This window comes from Urocitellus parryii, chromosome 7 (assembly GCF_045843805.1).
Source record: "Urocitellus parryii isolate mUroPar1 chromosome 7, mUroPar1.hap1, whole genome shotgun sequence".
Taxonomy (NCBI): domain Eukaryota; kingdom Metazoa; phylum Chordata; class Mammalia; order Rodentia; family Sciuridae; genus Urocitellus; species Urocitellus parryii.
The window spans coordinates 168,424,621-168,443,139 of record NC_135537.1 but is presented as its reverse complement, the minus strand read 5'-3'; the positions used below and the strand labels follow the sequence as shown (position 1 = coordinate 168,443,139).

At 43.1% G+C, this 18,519-nt stretch overlaps 1 protein-coding gene across 3 annotated transcripts in view; it reads left to right on the top strand.

Annotated features, from left to right (window-relative positions):
• Positions 1 to 11,412: 11,412 nt before the first annotated feature.
• The window catches only part of Marchf10 (membrane associated ring-CH-type finger 10), an 80,918-nt gene continuing 73,811 nt past the window's right edge, over positions 11,413 to 18,519 (top strand). For all 3 annotated transcript variants that reach the window (XM_077801146.1, XM_026402293.2, XM_026402295.1), the window contains exon 1: positions 11,413 to 11,502. In XM_077801146.1, the coding sequence (XP_077657272.1) occupies positions 11,413 to 11,502 (90 nt within the window). The remainder of the gene's footprint in view (positions 11,503 to 18,519) is intronic.

Below are 18,519 nucleotides of genomic sequence, written 5' to 3'. Positions count from 1 at the left end.
TCAATAATTATTTGCTGATTGAACAAATGGATGGACTATTCCATATTCACTGATTTGAGCACTGGCAGCAAGCCCCAACAACCCATCTTTGCTTTTGCGATTCCTCTTCCTGACCTCTCCAAGCCTAGCTCCCACCTGTGCCTTGAAGATGGTCCTGCTGCCTGTGAAGACCCGAAGCCTAGCAGAAGGAGAGGTGAACAGTCATCCTTGGGTGGGACAGAAGCAAAGAGACACGACAGTTTAAAGAAATTGGAGCTAGGTACAGTGGTACACACCTGTAATTACAGTGGCTTGAAGGGGGGGGGGTGTGGAGGCAGGAGGATTGCAAGTTCAAAGCCATCCTCAGCAAAATTGAGGCACTAAGCAACTCAGTGAAACCCTGTCTCTAAATAAAACACAAAATAGGGCTAGGGGTGCGGCTCAGTGATTGAGTGCCCTGAGTTCAATCCCCCCTCAAAAAAAAAAAAAAAAAAAAGAAATTGGAGTTTGCAGCTTATCTGATGCTCCTTTTGTCATTAGAAAAACTGAAAGAGAATTACAAAAGGAAAGCACTCTGAAAAGAGGGCGGACATTGGAAATATTCTAGTCAGGGACAAATGCTCATCTGTGTGGTACCATCAATGGGGAAGGGGGACCTGCTCCATTCCTGTGAGTGCAGAGGTTACTTTATAGAGCAAAACCTCCAGAATCTCAACCGTCTGAAAATGGGTGATCAGAAAGGAGGGCGCCTTTGCTCTGTTATGCGGCCTACCGGTTGTAGGGCTACTATCATCCTCACTTGCTGTGCACCTTTATCCAAATAAAATGTCATGGACTAGAATTCACAAAGGTCCAGGAGTTGCTCAGTGCTCATGTTCCCTGTATTCTTGATGAGAAGGGTGTTTTTGGTTTGGCCTGAGTATTTATTTCTCCAGAAACATGCTCCATGGTCATGTGGGATTCTCGGCGCCATCATGGATTCTGAAGGCTGCATCTTTCTCAAGAGTTGAGAGTCAGTCTACCGATTCAACTCTTGGCCAAACTTAGTTGAGTTGATCCAAAGTCCAAACAAACCAGATACTCCTTCTGGACAGAAGTCCAATTCTTTCCTTTGATAATATTTTTTCAGAAATTAAAAATGCAGTATGTTTTCTGTTCTTGAAGTTCTTATAATCACATCCAATATCTTATCAGATGCATCAGTTGCCATAATGAAAGGTTTTTGAAAAGTCTGAAGCTTCCAAAGTGGATAAAGAAATCAAAGCTCATTTGAACTTTTGAGAAATATTTCAGCACTGTAGGATCCAAAGACTCTAATGAGTTTGCCCCCTCTTTGTAAAACAGCACAATTGACAAGCAACAATTCCAAGTGAGGGAAATTCTAAGGCATCTCCCAAAGGGCATGCTTTCTTAAAAAATTAATTATAGTGAGTTTGCCAATCTCTAACAGAGTCTACTTTGTTCCACAAAAGAATTGGATTTCAAATATCTGATCTTTGAAGGCCCAACAGACATTACTAAATTTCATTTAATTTTTGGATGACTGACTGCAAGCCCCAAACTGAATACACCCTCACAATTAGGGATGAGGTCAGAAAATGTCACTCTGAAACTCAGGATTAAAAAAATAATATAAAATCAACCACAATGATATTATTTAAACACAACTAGCCTTTTAAGAAAGAAATAAGGCTTTAGAGATGTTTTATAAATTTGTGGGAGATGTTCCTTGGGCTGTCCTCAGATCTCAGCAAGGAGAATTAAATCTATGTATATAATGTAAAAAATAGTGATACCATTTGTTGCACAGCTACTTGTGTATCAAGTCCATGCCAGAAACTTTACATTACCTTATTAATTCTTATTAATTCAAGTGCCACCGCTGGGATTTTAACCCAGGTCTTCTCAACTCCAGACTATATGGTTAAGACAATAGATAGAAGAAAAATGTCCCCATAAGTCAAGCAAGAAGGCACCTATCTGAAACATAAATATGGTAAAGTCTCCAAAAATTTTGAGGTGAACAATCCAAATCAGTTATCCAGACTGAAATGTCCCTGGAGGGTAGGAAACTTATTCCTTAAGGTCTCCTTAACCTGCTGGATAAATCCCTTAAGAATACTCAATTCCCTGTGATCTAATTCAATATTTACCACAGACTCCTTTAATTCAGGCTCCTGGGGATAACTTTCCACGGGGAGGAAGCACCTTGTGTACATGGCCAGGGTCAGCTTGCCAGCTTTGTGTTCTGGGATGAAAAAAATAAATAAACTGGTCCAGTGGAGGACAAATGAAAAGTTTCTGCTGAGGGGGAGTCTTTGGAATCAGTTCCTAAAATGATCAATTCTGAATTAACAAAAATGGATCCATCCTACAAAAAGGATCTGATCCTACAAAACCAAGACCCAAATCCTGGAGCCTTGATGACCTCCATCATGAATTATACATAGGGAATGTCAGTGATAGAGTGCTTGCCTAGAATGCAGGAGGTCCTGGGTTCAATCCCTAGCACCAAGAGAGAATGAGAAGACTGTGTGTGTGTGTGTGTGTGTGTGTGTGTGCGCGTGTGTGTGTGTGCGCGCGCGCGCGCGTGTGTGTGTGTGTGTGTGTGTGTATGTTTACATATACACATACACACATACCAATGCTCACCTTAAACATCCTATTAAGCTCTCTAACCATCTTAATACGTCAATGTAGTATCATTCTTAACGGGTACCATTAATTAATGGTTATCATCTTGCACATACCCCTTCTTGTCAACTGTAGCTAAGGGGTGAATGCAGAATGTTATAACAGCCGACAGCATACTCCATAAGTCATTAGTCAGTTTTTTTAAAAAAAAAAAAAAAGAATCAGATGAATTCCCTGCACAGAATTGTGCTGGAAGAGAACCCAAGGAGTGCTCAAGGACTAGCATGCCTGTATAATACCCTTCTCAGGAAAGCTACTCTTGGAAATTCTTTTTGCAAACAAACGCCATGGCACAGGTCAGGTGCACTGATTGAAAGCAAGACCATTACATTAGCCTCAACCAACGAGAACAGGAACTTGTCAGTCATGTGTGGCTCAAGATCAAAATGACCATGTTTAAATTGTTTGTGAGGGAGGCCATGTGCCTCTGAGGCCATTTGATGTGAAGCTTTATGCCCTTGTAAAAGAGCTCCTGATTAGTTACTGTCAGAGACCTAATTAGACAGCCCCTCCCCCCACACCTTTCCCTAAATATGAGGTGAACAAAAGAGGGTGGGTATTTCCAGCTCAACTGAGTAGCTGGACCAGGTTTCTGGGGGATATCCCAATCTTAGAAGCCTTGGGAAGCTTTGAATGATAACTACCTCTCTGGAAAGTTAACTTTTCATATTGAATTAACTGTTTTCCTCAAAAAATATTATTCTGAAACTTAATTCAGTCTACTTCTGAAATTTTACACTTGAAGCTGCCCTTGGTTGGACTCTTAGATTCAACAAAAGAATGCTGGTACTTACTGGCCAACAAGAAATAGCTTATTATAATCCGCTGTCTACTGAAGTCTTAATTTTTTTCTTCACTTATTCATCATTTAATAGGGACACATGCAAAACAGCAGGTATAAGTCGGATCCTTTCCTCAACCTGGAATTGTTTTTCTTCCTCACTTTACTATTTCTCTTCCTTAGCACTTTGCTTTTTAAATCCATAACTAATCTTGTTTGTAATTTACATGCCAAGGTTAAATTTACTCATGAACCACTTAAATTGGAATTGCTCTATAGCTTTTTAATGGGCTGACCTTTGGTTCTATCACTCTTTCAAGGGCACCATGATTCTTTCATAGAACTTAATTTTCAAAAACATGTGAAGTGCACAAGAGTTTAAAACTGAGATGAAGTGATGTCTACAAATCTTGATATTTTTAAATCTTAAAATATTTATGGTTTATGGGCTGAGGTTGTGGCAGAGCGCTTGCCTAGCACGTGCAAGGCCTTTGGGTTTGATCTTCAGCACCACATAAAAATCAATCAATAAATAGAATAAAGCTATTGTGTCCAACTACAACTAAAAATAAATATTTTAAAAAAAATTTATGGTTTACACTCATGTGCATTAAATAAAATCTTAAAATATGCTTTAGGGAAAAAATTACCAATTATCAAGTGCTTACTATGTGTGAGGCATGATGTTAAATGTTTTGCCTTCTCTCCTTCAATCTTCACAGCAATCTTTGGAAGCAGGTAGTTTTATTTTATGCAGATTTTGAAATTGAAGGAGAGAAAGCTGAGTCCAATAAGTACCATGTGCTTTTTCTTACTAGTGGGCAACATCAAGATATCAGATGTGGGGGTCTTGCTTCTGAGTGCTGTTTCTGGTTTTTCTCCTATGTATATGGTCATCTGAGCTTCAACTTTCTCCTGTTAATCATTAATAATAATCATTTATCATCATTTTTTTATTTGAGGTACACCATAGCTCCAACAGAACAAGCTCCTTATCATTTGACTATTATAGTTTCAAGCCAAAGTTTCTTAAACTTGGTATATTTTTAAATACCTACCTTTGAAAGGCAAAGATCATGGAGAGTGATCTTAGGTTAAGTCCTTAGTTAATGTTTTAAAAAAGGACACTAGAGAGCTGAAAACAAGAACAAAGTGTGGGTGGGGTTACTGGTACTGGAAAGGTTGTAAGGACTTCTGGGTGACCAATGAAGGTCAAATGAGAAAGTGCCCAAAACCAAGACTTCACCTAAGTATATTTTGTCCAGACTCTGTTCAGCTCAGGATATGTCTTAGAAGTTGATGCGAAGACAAAAAAAATAAGACTCAATGGGTTATATAGAGTCCCATGGGGCCAAAGTATGAGTAAAGAAGTACTAAAGGACAAAAATCTAGAAAGCAAGCCCAGGGGAGAAAAATGGGAAAGTCATGCACAGAAGTTCAGAATTCATTGCACAAAGAGGATGCTTTAAGGGTTTCTTAGCAGGGTCAGAAGACATTAGACTTCTGATGCTTCTTAGGGCAGAGAAAATGGTGGGCATAGTGTATGAAGGACAGAAGCCGGGAAGTGTTAGGAGATCCTTATGATAATCTAGTTAAGAGGTCATAGAGCTAAAAATCAGGGGGTGGTGACAAGAAAAGAAGGACTGTAGAGGACATGGTCACCACCTGGATATGGGGATTGTAGAGAAGACTCTGGATCCACAGTCACAAAGATTCTGGGCTCTGGTGAAAGGTCCAAGAATTTCTATTCTCCTTTTTTTTTTTTCCTCCACCCAATCTAAAATGTCCTAAGTTGACATCTACTGGCAAATTACTGACAGCCTAAATATGCAAAATAAATGCAAGAGTCATCTTTGCCTACGAGAACCATATACAGAAATAAACCTTGGAAAAACAGTAAAACTAGCAAAGGTTCAGGTGCCTTACTTCCAAAACCGCGGGCACTGGTCTAAGGCTCCAAGCACTTATTTCCTTGGGAGGTCGGTGAAGACCACTGATAACCAAGAGGCCAGAGTTCTGGTGTCCATTCTGCTTAATTATTTATGTTTTCGTTTTTATGTTAGACTACAGCATTTCTATTGGAGCTCCCCTGCAGAACCCCACCTCCAAGATTACAGTATCTTTCCCTCTTTCCAAGTATGGCCTCTATATTATTTCATTTGGAAAAAATTCCTCTCTCCTTTTCTAATCTCCTTCTTGATAAAAGCACTGGACCCTTTCAGGGAAGAAGTGAGGGCCTCTACATCTGCGTCTGGGCTCCGACATCAAGACAAAGCCAGCGAGCCTCCTCCTCCAGCATCCCCTGGCATTCCTGCCACCATCACCGTTTTGCCTTCCCTACTGCATCCCTCCTGGTTCCCACGGCAACCGGCGGGGCGCCCACGTGTGGGCTCAGGACCTCTGAGGCCACAGCCCCGCCCCGCCCCGCCCCCCACCCCTGCGCTCGCGACGGGCCGCACGGAACACAGCGCGAGGAGGGCAGAGGCCCGGTTGCCAAGGAAACGGAAGGACGCTAGGCAGCCGACCCCACCGCCACCGCCCCTAAAAAGGCCGGGCAGGCGCTGCGGAAGGCTGCCTCCAGGAGGAGGAGGAAGCGGGAGGGAAGACGCGAGTGGAGGAGGAGAAGCCCAGGCCAGCCCCAGTTCGATTGATGGGCAGCCCCTCTGCACTGAACCCGCCCGCCGAATCCGCTCCTTGGCCCCTTTAGGAGACAAAGTGTAGGCTCTCAAGGTAACTGACCCGCCTAGCCCAGACCTCCGTGGGAAGCGAGGTACTTCTAAGATTCTGGAGGGAGGTAGGGCCTCCTGATAACAGGGCTGCCCTCCTGGGGATGCCCCCCTCCCCACCCCACCCCCTTTTTTCCAGCCTCTAAAGCACTGATTTGGGGAGTCTTATCATTGGCGCACAGGCAGCCCCTGCGCACCTACGTGACTTCACTGCACCCTCCTCAAATCTGCAAGAACAGGAAAGGTATATTGGTGATATTTGGTATTAACGATAGCACCAATGGGCTTGTCAAACCTGTGGCATCCGCCCCCCACCCCCCACGTCCCCAAAGTTTCCCAGTTACACATTGAGTCTCTCTGGGTTTGATCCTCAATATGTGATGGCCCATCTCCCTTTGTTTAACAACAAAATGTAAAGTGGCTGCCTTGAACAACAAGCTCCTTCCTCGCCCTCATCCACCCCCCACCACCTTGATTTCCTATGCCAAATTGGCTAGGAAGAGTCAAAAGATTTCCCTGCCTTTCCCAACAATGACTCCTCTTTATGATCCCAGGACTCAGGGAGTTAGGAAAATTGGCCTCAAATCACTAAACTTTGTTGTTTATTATCAAGACTTTTTAAAAAATTTGTTTATTTTTTAGTTGTAGCTGGACACATTACCTTTATTTTATTTATTTATTTTTATGTGGTGCTGAGGATCGAACCTGGAGCCTCGCACATGCTAGGCGAGTACTTTGCCACTGAGCCACAACCCCAACCCCTATTATCAAGACATTTTTATAAGTTAAAATATTTAAAAACTCTAATATTATTTTGTAAATCTAAGATTGAAACAAATCCTGCAATTCTTGTTATTACAAATTAATTGAGAAAAAGGTTGAATTAAGATCTGAAATCTTTCTTCCAGGCACTCAATTGTGGAAAAGAGGGAATTTATAAACCTGATTGCCAGGTATTAACGTTGCCATTTAAAATTTGTTTTAAAGGAAGCTTCAGCCAAAGAAGAGGTTAAATTTACAGCTTGCTTAGTTGTTGAAATCAACAACTTTAGTGATATTTCTAATATTATAATATTATAAGCTGAAAACAACAAAATAGCTTATTAAAAAGGTCTCCTTTCAAATCATTTTTAAATAAACATGGCCACAAAACAGGACTCCCTATATATGTAAAAACTCATATATAATATTATACATAGTATGTTCTATATAGTCATATATATAAAATCATTCAATTCTCTAAAAATTATACATATATACATATATACACAGAGAGAAAAAGAGAAATTTTTAAAAAATGTATTCTGCAATCAAATTCTCTTCTTATTCGAGACCCAGTTTGAATTCATTGGAAATTTACACTAAAGAGAAATTTGTATGTCACAAGTTCTTAGAATTTTTCTCATTGAAATTTCACAGATGTGTAGAATTTGGAAGCCAAGAAGAATCCTTAGCTCTTGCTTTCAGTGAGGCAAGTTCCCTTATCCCTCTACCTCTTTCCCTCCCACTACTTAACATGGCCTCTTCACTGATTTCTAAAGCATAAATTTGACACAGTACATTATCACGAAAGATTTAAAACAGAAGTATGCATAACCATGAGTGGATTCTAAATTGAGAAGCAGCTTAAAGGTGAGCAATAGAAGACAATATGGAATGCTATTTTAGAAACATATGCCTTGGCCATTTTTATTATCATTGTCTTCCACTCCTCCCACCTGTCTGTATTTGCTGATGAAAAACTCTTGGCTTCAAATGGCCATCTGATTGAGTAGGCCCACAAAACTGAGCCCCATGATTTTCTCCTGTGGGATTATATCCATACGGTTACTTCTGTTTCTTATTCATCCTGATCAGTTTTTCAAACCTGCAGTGTGGTATGAATTTCAAGTGAATGTGGGAGAATATTTGCCTAACCTGAGATAATCAACCATCTCCTTGGACAATCTCTACAGTCTGTTTCCTTGGTGCCTACAGTATCATTTAATCTCACAGAGTCTTGATGAACTGAAATAAGTAATTACATGTAGTACCATGATGCTTCCAAATACAGTGCAATAGAGACTTGGGGTGGGGGGTGGAGAGAGAATTTGGTAGGCAATTGTAAAGTCCTTTATTTGGTAGGTGATTGTGAAGTCAGAAGTAACCTAGCAAGTTATTCAATAGCATTACTTCCTGCCTCTTTAGACAAAGTGATTTCATGCCTTCTGATTTAGAGGCCTCCTTAAAATAACATTGTGTTAAAACCATGATAGCTGACTTTGCTATGTTAACTTTGTAACCATCTGATTGGACTCTGGGATGTGCCTCTTTAGTGACCATTAACATATTTTCATTATGATCTTTGTGTTCTCTGACTGATTAATATTCAGACAGGCTTCTCTTCCCAACAGTAGCAGCAGGGATCTCTCTCTCTCTTATTAACACCATAGTTTTCTGAAAAGAGTGGGAACAGAACTTCATTCTATGCAGATACAAATTTATATGAAAAATAAAAGTGATCCTTTAAAATCTAGTCTCATAAAGGACTATTAAAATGCTGAGAGATTATCAGATGTGGTGGCTCACACCTGTAATCCCTGCTACTACAAGGCTGAGGCAGGAGAATCTCAAGATGGACTTGGTGACTGTGGGGATGGGGTGGAGAAGGAAGTGTCGAGGAACCCAGGTCACTGGCTCAAGCTGGAGGCCAGCGTCAGCACTGAGGGATACCCTATATCAAAATTAAAAAAAAAAAAGCACTGGAGGTGTAGCTCAGTGATCCAGTGCCCCCTGGATTCAATAACCAGTACCAGAGGGGGAAAAAAAAATGCTGAGAGATAAGATTTGGTTTGGCTCTGGACTGTGGAATCTAAATATTGGGTTGCAGTTTCAGACTCTGACTCTCAAAGACCAACATTCTATACTTGAGAGAAAGTTATTTCCCCTGAGGACCAGCAAAAGTTTTTCCTATTGTTCAGAGGTAGACAATAAACCTTGAGAGATTTCATAACTACCAGACGAGACATTGGGTCACCACAAGTCAGGGACAACCTGACTCTGCCAGTATCTACATGACTAAATAAACCTGAGGCGTTTGGGAAGGCCACAGAGGCCACACACTGAGGACTAGGATGTCTCTTTCAGCCTGTCTACCCAGAGCCTAGAGCAGGCCCTGTCACACCATGGCCATGAAAAAAAAATATGTGTAGAAATAAATGAAAGGGCATCACTGGACAATAAACAGGAATCTTGTGGGGGCTCCAGGGACCCTATAGGTGAGGTCTACCCATCTCATTATGAACAGTGCCATTTTATCCCTTTGTGAGCTTTAATATTATGGTCGTGAATTTGACCATGCCAATCAGAACCAAACTTTTTGAAATCCTCTACTTCCTTACCTCCTGTTTGCACTCTGTCCTCAGAACTGTCCCTTCGCTAACTGCTCTCACCAGGGTTATTCGCTACCACCTCCCCAAAACACTCCCTTGAGAGCTCAGAAAGGGCACCAACCTTGTCTTCTGGCCTCCCCGGCTTCTTCACAAGGGCTTCTCTTTGGCCACTTGTTCCTCAAATTATAGAGTTTGTCTCAGGTTTGTTTTGTGTCCATTTTCTGGTTTTGGTCTCCATTCTACTTTAACCTGAGTCATCATTTGCCAGCATTGGCCAGATCTTTGCCTAATTGGCTTCAGAGTCCTGCATCTAACTGCTTGCTTGACATCTCCTCTTGCGGAAGGGCCAGGACACATTAAATTCCGTGTTGTTTTCTCAGCTGCTGCTCCTCTGTTTTCTGAATGGACTGTTGGTCTCCCAGCCAGCTAGCTTGAGCCAGTGACCTGGGTTCCTCGACACTTCCTTCTCCACCCCATCCCCACAGTCACCAAGTCCAGATGGTTTTCTCTTCTGAACATCCTTCTTATCAGTTGCGGTGAAGAGTGTGGACACTGGCACCAGGTTCTCTGGGTTCCAATCCAAGTTCTTCCGCTTAATAGCTCTGTAGCCTTAAGCAAGTTACTTAAGCAAGTTCTTTTTGTGCCTCAGTTTCCTCACCTGCAAAACAGAAATACAGTGCCTGCCTCTCAGCATCCTCCTGCAGATTGACTAAGTTACTGTGTGTAAATGCTCAGAGCAGTGCCTGGCACTTCCAGAGGCTGGAAATAGGAGCTATGATTCCTGCTCTGTCCCTATTTCCCTTTTTCTTCTTCTTTTTCTTCTTTCTCCTCTTTCTTCCCTCAACCTTGGCTAACCAAGCCTGGCCACCATTTTACCTCATCTGGGTTATTATCACCTATTCCAGTGGTCTTCCTGGTTCCGTGTTTTACTCCACCCCCAACCATTCTCCCTACCACAGCTGGAGAGGTCTTTTAAAAACACAGATCATTTATTCCCCAGATTGGAACCTGTTAAAGGCTTCATATGACTCTTCCAACCATGGCCTTCGAGGACTCACATGAGCTGGGTCTCGCCAATCCCCCAGCCTTTCTGGGGCTGCATCCTGAATTTCCTCCCTTGCCCCTGCCCCTTCCTCATCTGCATCTGCCCCCTTCATGTCCTAAAGCCTCTCTACCTGCTGTCCTCTCTGTTCCAATTCTTGCTTATCTCACTCCTTATCAAACCCAGTGTTCCCTGAACCCTCCAGGGCAGGTTATGCCCCCTCATAACACTCCCTCAAAGAACCCCATACTTCTGTTCCATAGCACTCATTGGCAGTTAAATTTCATTTATTCAATGTCAGCTTTCCACCTTAGCCTAGAAGCGGCACAAAGGCAGGAACCACGTCTGTGTGGCTGGTGGTTGTACCCAGTACCTAGCACAGTGCCTAGATTGGAATAAGGGTAAAATGGTTGTTATGTAAATAAATATGAGAAACCTGGGACTTATGACTTGGTCATTGATAATTCAGCTAGGTTTGGGGGGGTTTTCTTTTTTTTGTCACATTATAGAAGTGCTTCTGAATCCGTGTGTCACTCAACCTCACTCCCTGTGAATAAGCAGGACAGGCTCACTGAGGCCAGCTGATGAATGTGGCTGCATAATTTATGCCCAGAACCAGGAGAGCTATACGGGCTTCAGCACCAACACAAGAAGCCCCTTCAGCCTGAAAGGAGCATCTGTGCCTTTCAAGCAACGGAGATTAGATTAATAAGAGAATAAAAGCAATTACTGGAAAATAAATCCAAACATGGCAGTCACAAAGGAGTCCGTCACAGCACATTTATTTCTCTTTTATATGCAGGTCAGGAATTAAGAATCATGTTGCATGAAGTAAAGGATAGACAGAAGTTCGTCAGTGATGTTCAGTGTCTGCAGGACATGCAACACAAGGGGGACTCTGAGTATCAGGTAATTGTGGAAAGCAAGGAGTGTCTTTCACCTTCTCTTACAGTGTTGGCAAGTATGCAGAATAGAGTCTCAGCTTATGATGCTCAGTCATCGTTTCCACAGGGGGTAACCATGAAAAATCACTACACCTTCCCGAGTCTCTGTTTCCTCATCTGTCAAATGGGGAGAATGATGGCGTCCATTTCACAACACCATCACAAAAAAAAAAAAAATGAAACTAGATAAAGAGCATTTAGGGCAGCATTTGACACACAGCCCTTAACAACAAAAGACATCAGGGTTTCCACAAACCAACTAAGAAAAAAAGACTATAAAGGGTTAACTGGGTCATGTATAAAATAACATGCTCTTCTGTTGTCAGAAGAAGGGTGGTTACATATTCTACAATAAGCTAACTGTTGGTCTCCCTGGTTACGGTGTTTACATGCAAAAACAAAACAGAAAAGGAGCCCTAGGGGTCATGATGCAATTACCGGGGGCTGGCGTAGGACAAACTTGCTAGACTGGGTTATGGGATTCTGGGAGCTGTACAAGGTGTCAGTCATTCCCCCTGCCAGAGGTCAGCCCTCACCAATCAAGAGCCATGTCCTCAGCCTTGTTGGAGGATGGAAAAGCACTCCTTCCCTAAGGAGAATAAAGATCTGCCGTTCTGAGTTTTTTTTTATTTTTTCCCCTTCTCCTCCTCAGTAATTTCAAATATAACCGAACCTCCTGGGTCACCAAGGAAACCAAACCTGTCTCAGTAACCTGATTTCACCTGTATAATATGGCTTCACTTTGGGGCTGGAAACGGAGTCAGCAATTCCCTCCCACAACTTGCCAGCCCACATATCAGAAAACTATAAAATCCAGGGAATTTCTGGAAAACAAATAAGGATGTAAACATCTGAAACAGTCACCCTAAGAAATCCATCTCCTTCTCACAAAGACGCCTCTGCCACCTGGCTTGGGCGTGGAAATACTTTTTGAGATTGTCTCTAGAACAGGCACAGAGGGAGAACAATCTTATTATTCTGTGGTCCCTGCTGAAGACAAAGCACACACAACCGTGTAAGTTGGAGGCATTGTCATTTTATTTTCTAATCTCAGTTGGGTTTTCAGGGTTGCCTTTTCATTCATTCAGCCAGTATTTATCAAGGGTCTACTATGTGCTGGATGAGACATCTATTCTCCCAGAGTTCTTGTCCTAGGCATGGGGGAACAACACCTCTGAGTAAATGTGTAAGATAGTTTTAACTACTGCTATCGTTTAGATCTGGAATAACCCCTCAAAGGCCCGTGTATTAAAGGTTTGGCCTCCAGCTTGACACTGTTGGTGGTAGAACCTTTCAGGGGTGGAATCTGTGGGATAGTCGCAATCCAGTCCCTTCCTCCTTCTCTCCCTCTCTCTCTCTCTCTCTCTCTCTCACTTCCCAGTGGCCATGAGGTGAACCCACTTCCTCTGCCATTCACTCCCACCATGTTGTATGGTGCTGCCATAGGCCCAAAAGCAATGGGACCGATAGACCAAGAACTGAAAGCTCAAAAACTGTGAGCTTTCCTCTTTTAAGTTGATTTATCTCAAATTATTAACTGTCTGAAGAAGTGAATGATGGGAAAGAGCCTAGAACCTCCCAAGTAGTGTTAATGCCCTGAGGCAGGAACTAGCCTGGGACGCTGGAAGAAACAAAAGCCGACCAGAGTGGCTGAAAGATATTCCCGAGAGGAGGCAGAAGAAGTTCAACCGAGCAGATCGTGTTGGGTCTCACAGGGCAAAGCTTGGCATTTAGATGTGATCCTTAACACAGTGAGAATTATTGAGTGGTTTTTAAGTAGTAGGATCTGATCTACATATTAAAAAGATCACTTTGGGCCCTGCATGGTGGCACATACCTATAATCCCAGCTACCGGGAGGCTGAGGCAAAAGGATCACAAGTTCAAAGACAGCATGGGCAACTTAGCAAGACCCTGCCTCAAAATAAAAAAAAAAATAAAAAAGGCTAGAGATGTAGCTCAGTGAAAGAGCACCCCTGGGGGTTCTATCCCAGCAAAACCCATACCCGCATCGTTTCAGCTTTGTGTGGGGAAAGGACCAAAAGGTCAACAGAAAAAACAGAAAAATTCATGGTGAAACTCAAATGGAAATTTAGGAGAGAGATTATGGTGACTTGGTTGGTAGCTGTGGAGGTGGCAAAAAGTGGCCCGACCCAGGAAACAACAGAACAGACGTCTTGCTAGATGAAGAGGAGGAGTGAGGGAAGGAGAGAATGAGGGGAGACTCACTTCAGCACCCTTCCTCTGCCATCAGTCCCACGTGTTATCATCGCTCTTTTAAACCTTTCCACTCTTCAAACCTCCAACCCCCTTACTTCTATTTCCCCTCTTATTTCACATACCAACGAAACTAAACGAAAAACCCAAGGCCAGCACATGGAATGTGCCCAACCTATTTCCCCTGTAACCCAGGCTAGCCCTCAGGTCTCTGGGGAGTGATCCCCTTCCTTCCAAGGACCAGCTGAGGTGTTGGTCCCACCCCTTTGCTCTCCAGCCTCTCCCACCCAGGGCCCCTTGTCTGTCTTTGACCTTCCCTCCTCCTCACTGACTGTCTAGACATGCTCATGCATCTCCCATCTGTGACCCAAAGAACAACCTCTACTTTACACTAACGACTTGTAGACAGGAGCCTGCCCAAAGTGTCAGAATCATAAGCTCACTCGTTTATTGGATATTTCCACCTGGAAGTTACATAGGCATCTCCTGTTCAACGTGCCAGTTGTATGTTGGACAGCTGTACGCCACGTGTCCACTCCCTGCCATGTTTCCTATGGCCTACGCCTGCCTTGGCTCCTTCCTCTCCCTCCCCACCCACACCCCACCAGTTACAAGCCCTGCCGAGTTCACCTATGAGCTCACGACCTTTTGTTTTCCTTTTTATCTTAGTGCCACCACTGTGGTTCCAACCTCCACAATTTCTCTCCAAGACTATTATGACATCCTTATAACCGATCTCCTTGCCTCTGCGATCTCTCTTGTCGTCTTTCAGATTGCTTTCTTGAAATCTAAGCTGTGCATTTGACTAGGCTATTGGAATACACAAAATCTTTCAGGTGTTTTGCCACACTTAAAGGCAGGCCCGGGACCCAAGAACCTGAGCAAACTGACCCAGCCTCAACCCCCCGCAACCTCCTCTTCCCCTTTGCACTTCGCTCTCTTGACACAAGGGTGGTGAGGATCATAGTTTTAATTTAGGACTAAAGGAAACCTCTGTACTCACAAGACGTATTCACAGTAGTTTTATTTTATTTTTAATTTTGTAAAACCTTTATACTTTACATATCATGAAATTCAATCTGTTTTAACTGTTCAGTTAATGATTTTTAGTAAATTTACCAAGTTTGCAGCCGGGGCTATCAGTTTTAGAACATTCCCATCACCCCAATACCATAGTACCCTTTTATATCTCTTTTATTATATCACAGGGCTAGTGAGATTGTGTTACAATTATCTTTTGAGCAAATGCACAACACCTCCTTAAGGGCAAGGGCTGAGTCTCTTTTATGTTGAACCATGGGCCCTGTCATTCGCTAAAGTCAATATTAACCTAACTTGGCCACCAACTCTATTTATTAGACTTAGATCCAGCTGACCTGTGACTATTCTTTTTTTTTTTAATATTTATTTTTTGGTCGTAGACGGTCACAATATTTTTATTTTATTTTATGTGGTGCTGAGGATCTAACCCAGGGCCCCACACGTGCTAGGTGAGTGCTCTACAGCTCAGCCACAACCCCAGCCCGTGACTATTCTTAAGAGTCAAATTCACCTTTTTTTTTTTTTTTTTTTTTTTTTTAGCATTTTCAATCCCACTTATCCAGAGATTTGCATAAAATGAGTATGGTTGTCTTGAAGATGCTCTGTGTATTGTTGAAGTGAGTGTACAGAGATAGTAACTACTTGAAAGGGAACAGCACTGATTTTTTTTAGTTATATGATTCAATCTATCCCTTGCTTTGTTTCAAAAAGTATTTAAAGTAGTGGTTTAAGATTCAATTACATACCAGGTGTGGTAGCACACGCCTGTAATCCCAGTGGCTCGGGAGGTTGAGACAGGGAAATCACAAGTTCAAAGCCAGCCTCAGCAATGGCGAGGTGTTAAGCAACTCAATGAGACTCTGTCTCTAAATAAAAACGTGGCTCAGTGGTTGAGTGCCCCTGAGTTCAATTCCTGGTACCGCCGCAACCCTCCCCAGAAAAGAATTTATTGTATGACGTTAGTGACCCCTCAGTAACCTGGCCCACATATGACCTATATGTATTTAGATAATTTACTGAGACTTGATGTTGGATAGATATCGATGAGCTTGGTCATTTACCAACTGTGGAAATCCTTGTTTTCTCAGTTTAGCCATCTGCTCGGGACACCAGGGATTCCCTGTTTCAGGGTGTACAAATAGTGTAAGACCTAATAACTAGGTGTGACTCCCAAATCATATACATTTGCCACATATTCCTTCCTGTGCCTGACTTGCCTTTAATGAACTGGCTCAAATTGAAGCCCTTAGAAACCTCCAGTGTAAACTATTCCTGCTCCATCCTAAAATATTCTAAGGGTTGGTATGCACCAAATTAGCAGTGCTTTTCAGGTCTCTGTGCTAGCAGCAGCAGAAGAGGGATAAACCCACCCTGAGTTATTTTGATACTACTCCTTTCAGTGGCTGGGTGGGACCCTTTTGAGAAAACAAGAGGGAACAAACATCTATTTGGCATATTACATGCTATTTCAGAATCTGGTAAACTAGTATATAATTATATGCCATCTCAGAATTTGGCTCTATTTCTTCAAGGGTGTTCATGCTGCATAGTTGTGTGTGTGTGTGTGTGTGTGTGTGTGTGTGTGTGTGTGTGTGTGTTTCCTTGTGGTCAAATGTGTTTATGTAAGGGAAGGCAGAATTTAGCCATTAATGTCTACTAGAAAGCAGGAGGGAAAGATTACACCTGGCATTTCAGAACAATTTTCTGTAATCCATCGAATGTGTCCAAATAGGTTTCGTCCCATGTCCCTTATTCAGAATCTTGATTCTTTTAAGTGCAGATTAAACAGCTAAACGTGACAATATAGATTTATTCATGGACATGATAGGTGACTTTATACCAGGTGGCAAGAGTTACAGGGGCACCTGGCTCGCCTGTGAGATGTGTGTTTTATTCGTTTATTTATGAAGAGACTATCATGTCAAACTTTTTAATGGCTTCAGTTTCTTAACCGTTTAAAATGAATGAATTTCAAGAATGTTATCAATGATAATTAAAACCCAGTCCCCGGGTTTTGTATATTGGAGCATAAGAACAACAAAGCAGCAGCCATTGAAGGCAGTGGCCATTCGTGTCTCAAAATGCCTCCAGGGTTAGTGTAACAATAGCCCTGTGGATGCCATTACTGACAGAGATGTGAAGCCAGATCACTTTCAGGATGGTTTTTACACCAGAGCTATGTGGCTGGCAAGTGTTCCTGTGGCATGTGGCTTCTTAAGTCATCAGGAGTCCCACTGGTAACTAAAGAGGGAAGACAGATAATAAAAAAAGAATCTCTGAGCACAACTGCAGGCTCAGAAAGTTGTAATGCCAAAGAAAAAGTGGTTTACGATGTGACCCCAAGTGACTGAGAGCAGGAGCTGCTCATTGGGCCATCTGGGGACTCTAGGCAGGGAAACAGAGCTCTACTTACAGGGCAGAAAAGCAATGATGAGCCCCAGACCCAGACAGAGAGGCTCTTTCTTCTGTGGCCAAGATCATAGTCATGCGCTTTGGCAAAGGCTGACTTTGGAAATAGAAGTAAACCGGGAAATAGGATTGAAAACAGCAATCACAAACCTGACGATGTAGGGGAGGCGGGGACCTTTGAGGGAACCCTCGCCATGGGCCAGTCGCTGCTCCCACGTTACCCACAGAACCTCCCGCTCTCCTCCTAACAGTCTTGCAGAGGAGAGAGCTGACAATCAATGGAGTTAGTTCTCAGTGTTAGAAAGTGGCAGCCCCGGGGCTCGTGGTGTTTACCAGGATTGAGTTACAGTGAGTCACAAAGCCCCCGCTGTCCCCCACAGGCAGACAGGCACATTCTGTGATTTGCCCCCATGGTGGGGGCTTCTGCCCCGGAGGCAGCCTGACTGCCTGTGCTGTCGTCAGAGGGTGGGCTGGCAGCCGGGCGGGGACACTACCAAAGGAGAAGTGAAGAAGGAAGCCCTGGCTCTCCCCAGAAGGAAAGAAGAAGTCACCTGCAGCCTTCCATTTCAAGACTGCCCTCTGATGGTCTTGCCACACAGCAGAAGCTTATTTATAGCCCTCTCGGGCCTGACACATGGAACAGAAGGGGAGGACGACAGAAGCGCAGGTTATGAATTGCCAATCCGTTCCTCCTCCCGACCCGTGGGTTTCACCCTCTGCTGGTCACGTCAGGATCCCTACCATAGAGATCTTGACAAATGCAATGACCCCAAATCACTCACATTTACAAATACAAAGAAAAGGAGCCCTCTGGGGGAAAATATGGCTAGGTTCTTGCTTGTTTCTAGGACCAGAAGTCTGGTGGCTCTGTTCCCGTGTTCCTTCTCAGCAGAGCTATGACTGAGAGGATTGATGTTTGATTGGCACAGAAAGATGATCAAAATGATCAAGTACCGACCTTGCCGCTGGTTTGTTCTTGCTAATCTACACGAGGAGGGAAGAGGAACCAGGGGCAGGGGAAATGCTTTTCAGTATAGCAAGTCCATCTATCCCTCCTCCCTTTTGGTAAAGAAATATTTAAGTCCTAGGCATTCTTGGAGAGAATTTTCAAAAAACACTCAGCCCACAAGAATTCTGTTCATCCCACAAAATCTGCCGTGGTCCTACGTGCATGTGCTCATACTGGCTCCTCCACTTTCAGCCTTTAATACCAGTAGGTTAAGGCGACACAGACATCTGTCACTTTGGGAAACAACACTCCATGCCAGGAATCCCCCTCCCAGGAGATCTGGTTTGCAGACGTCATGAAAGAACAG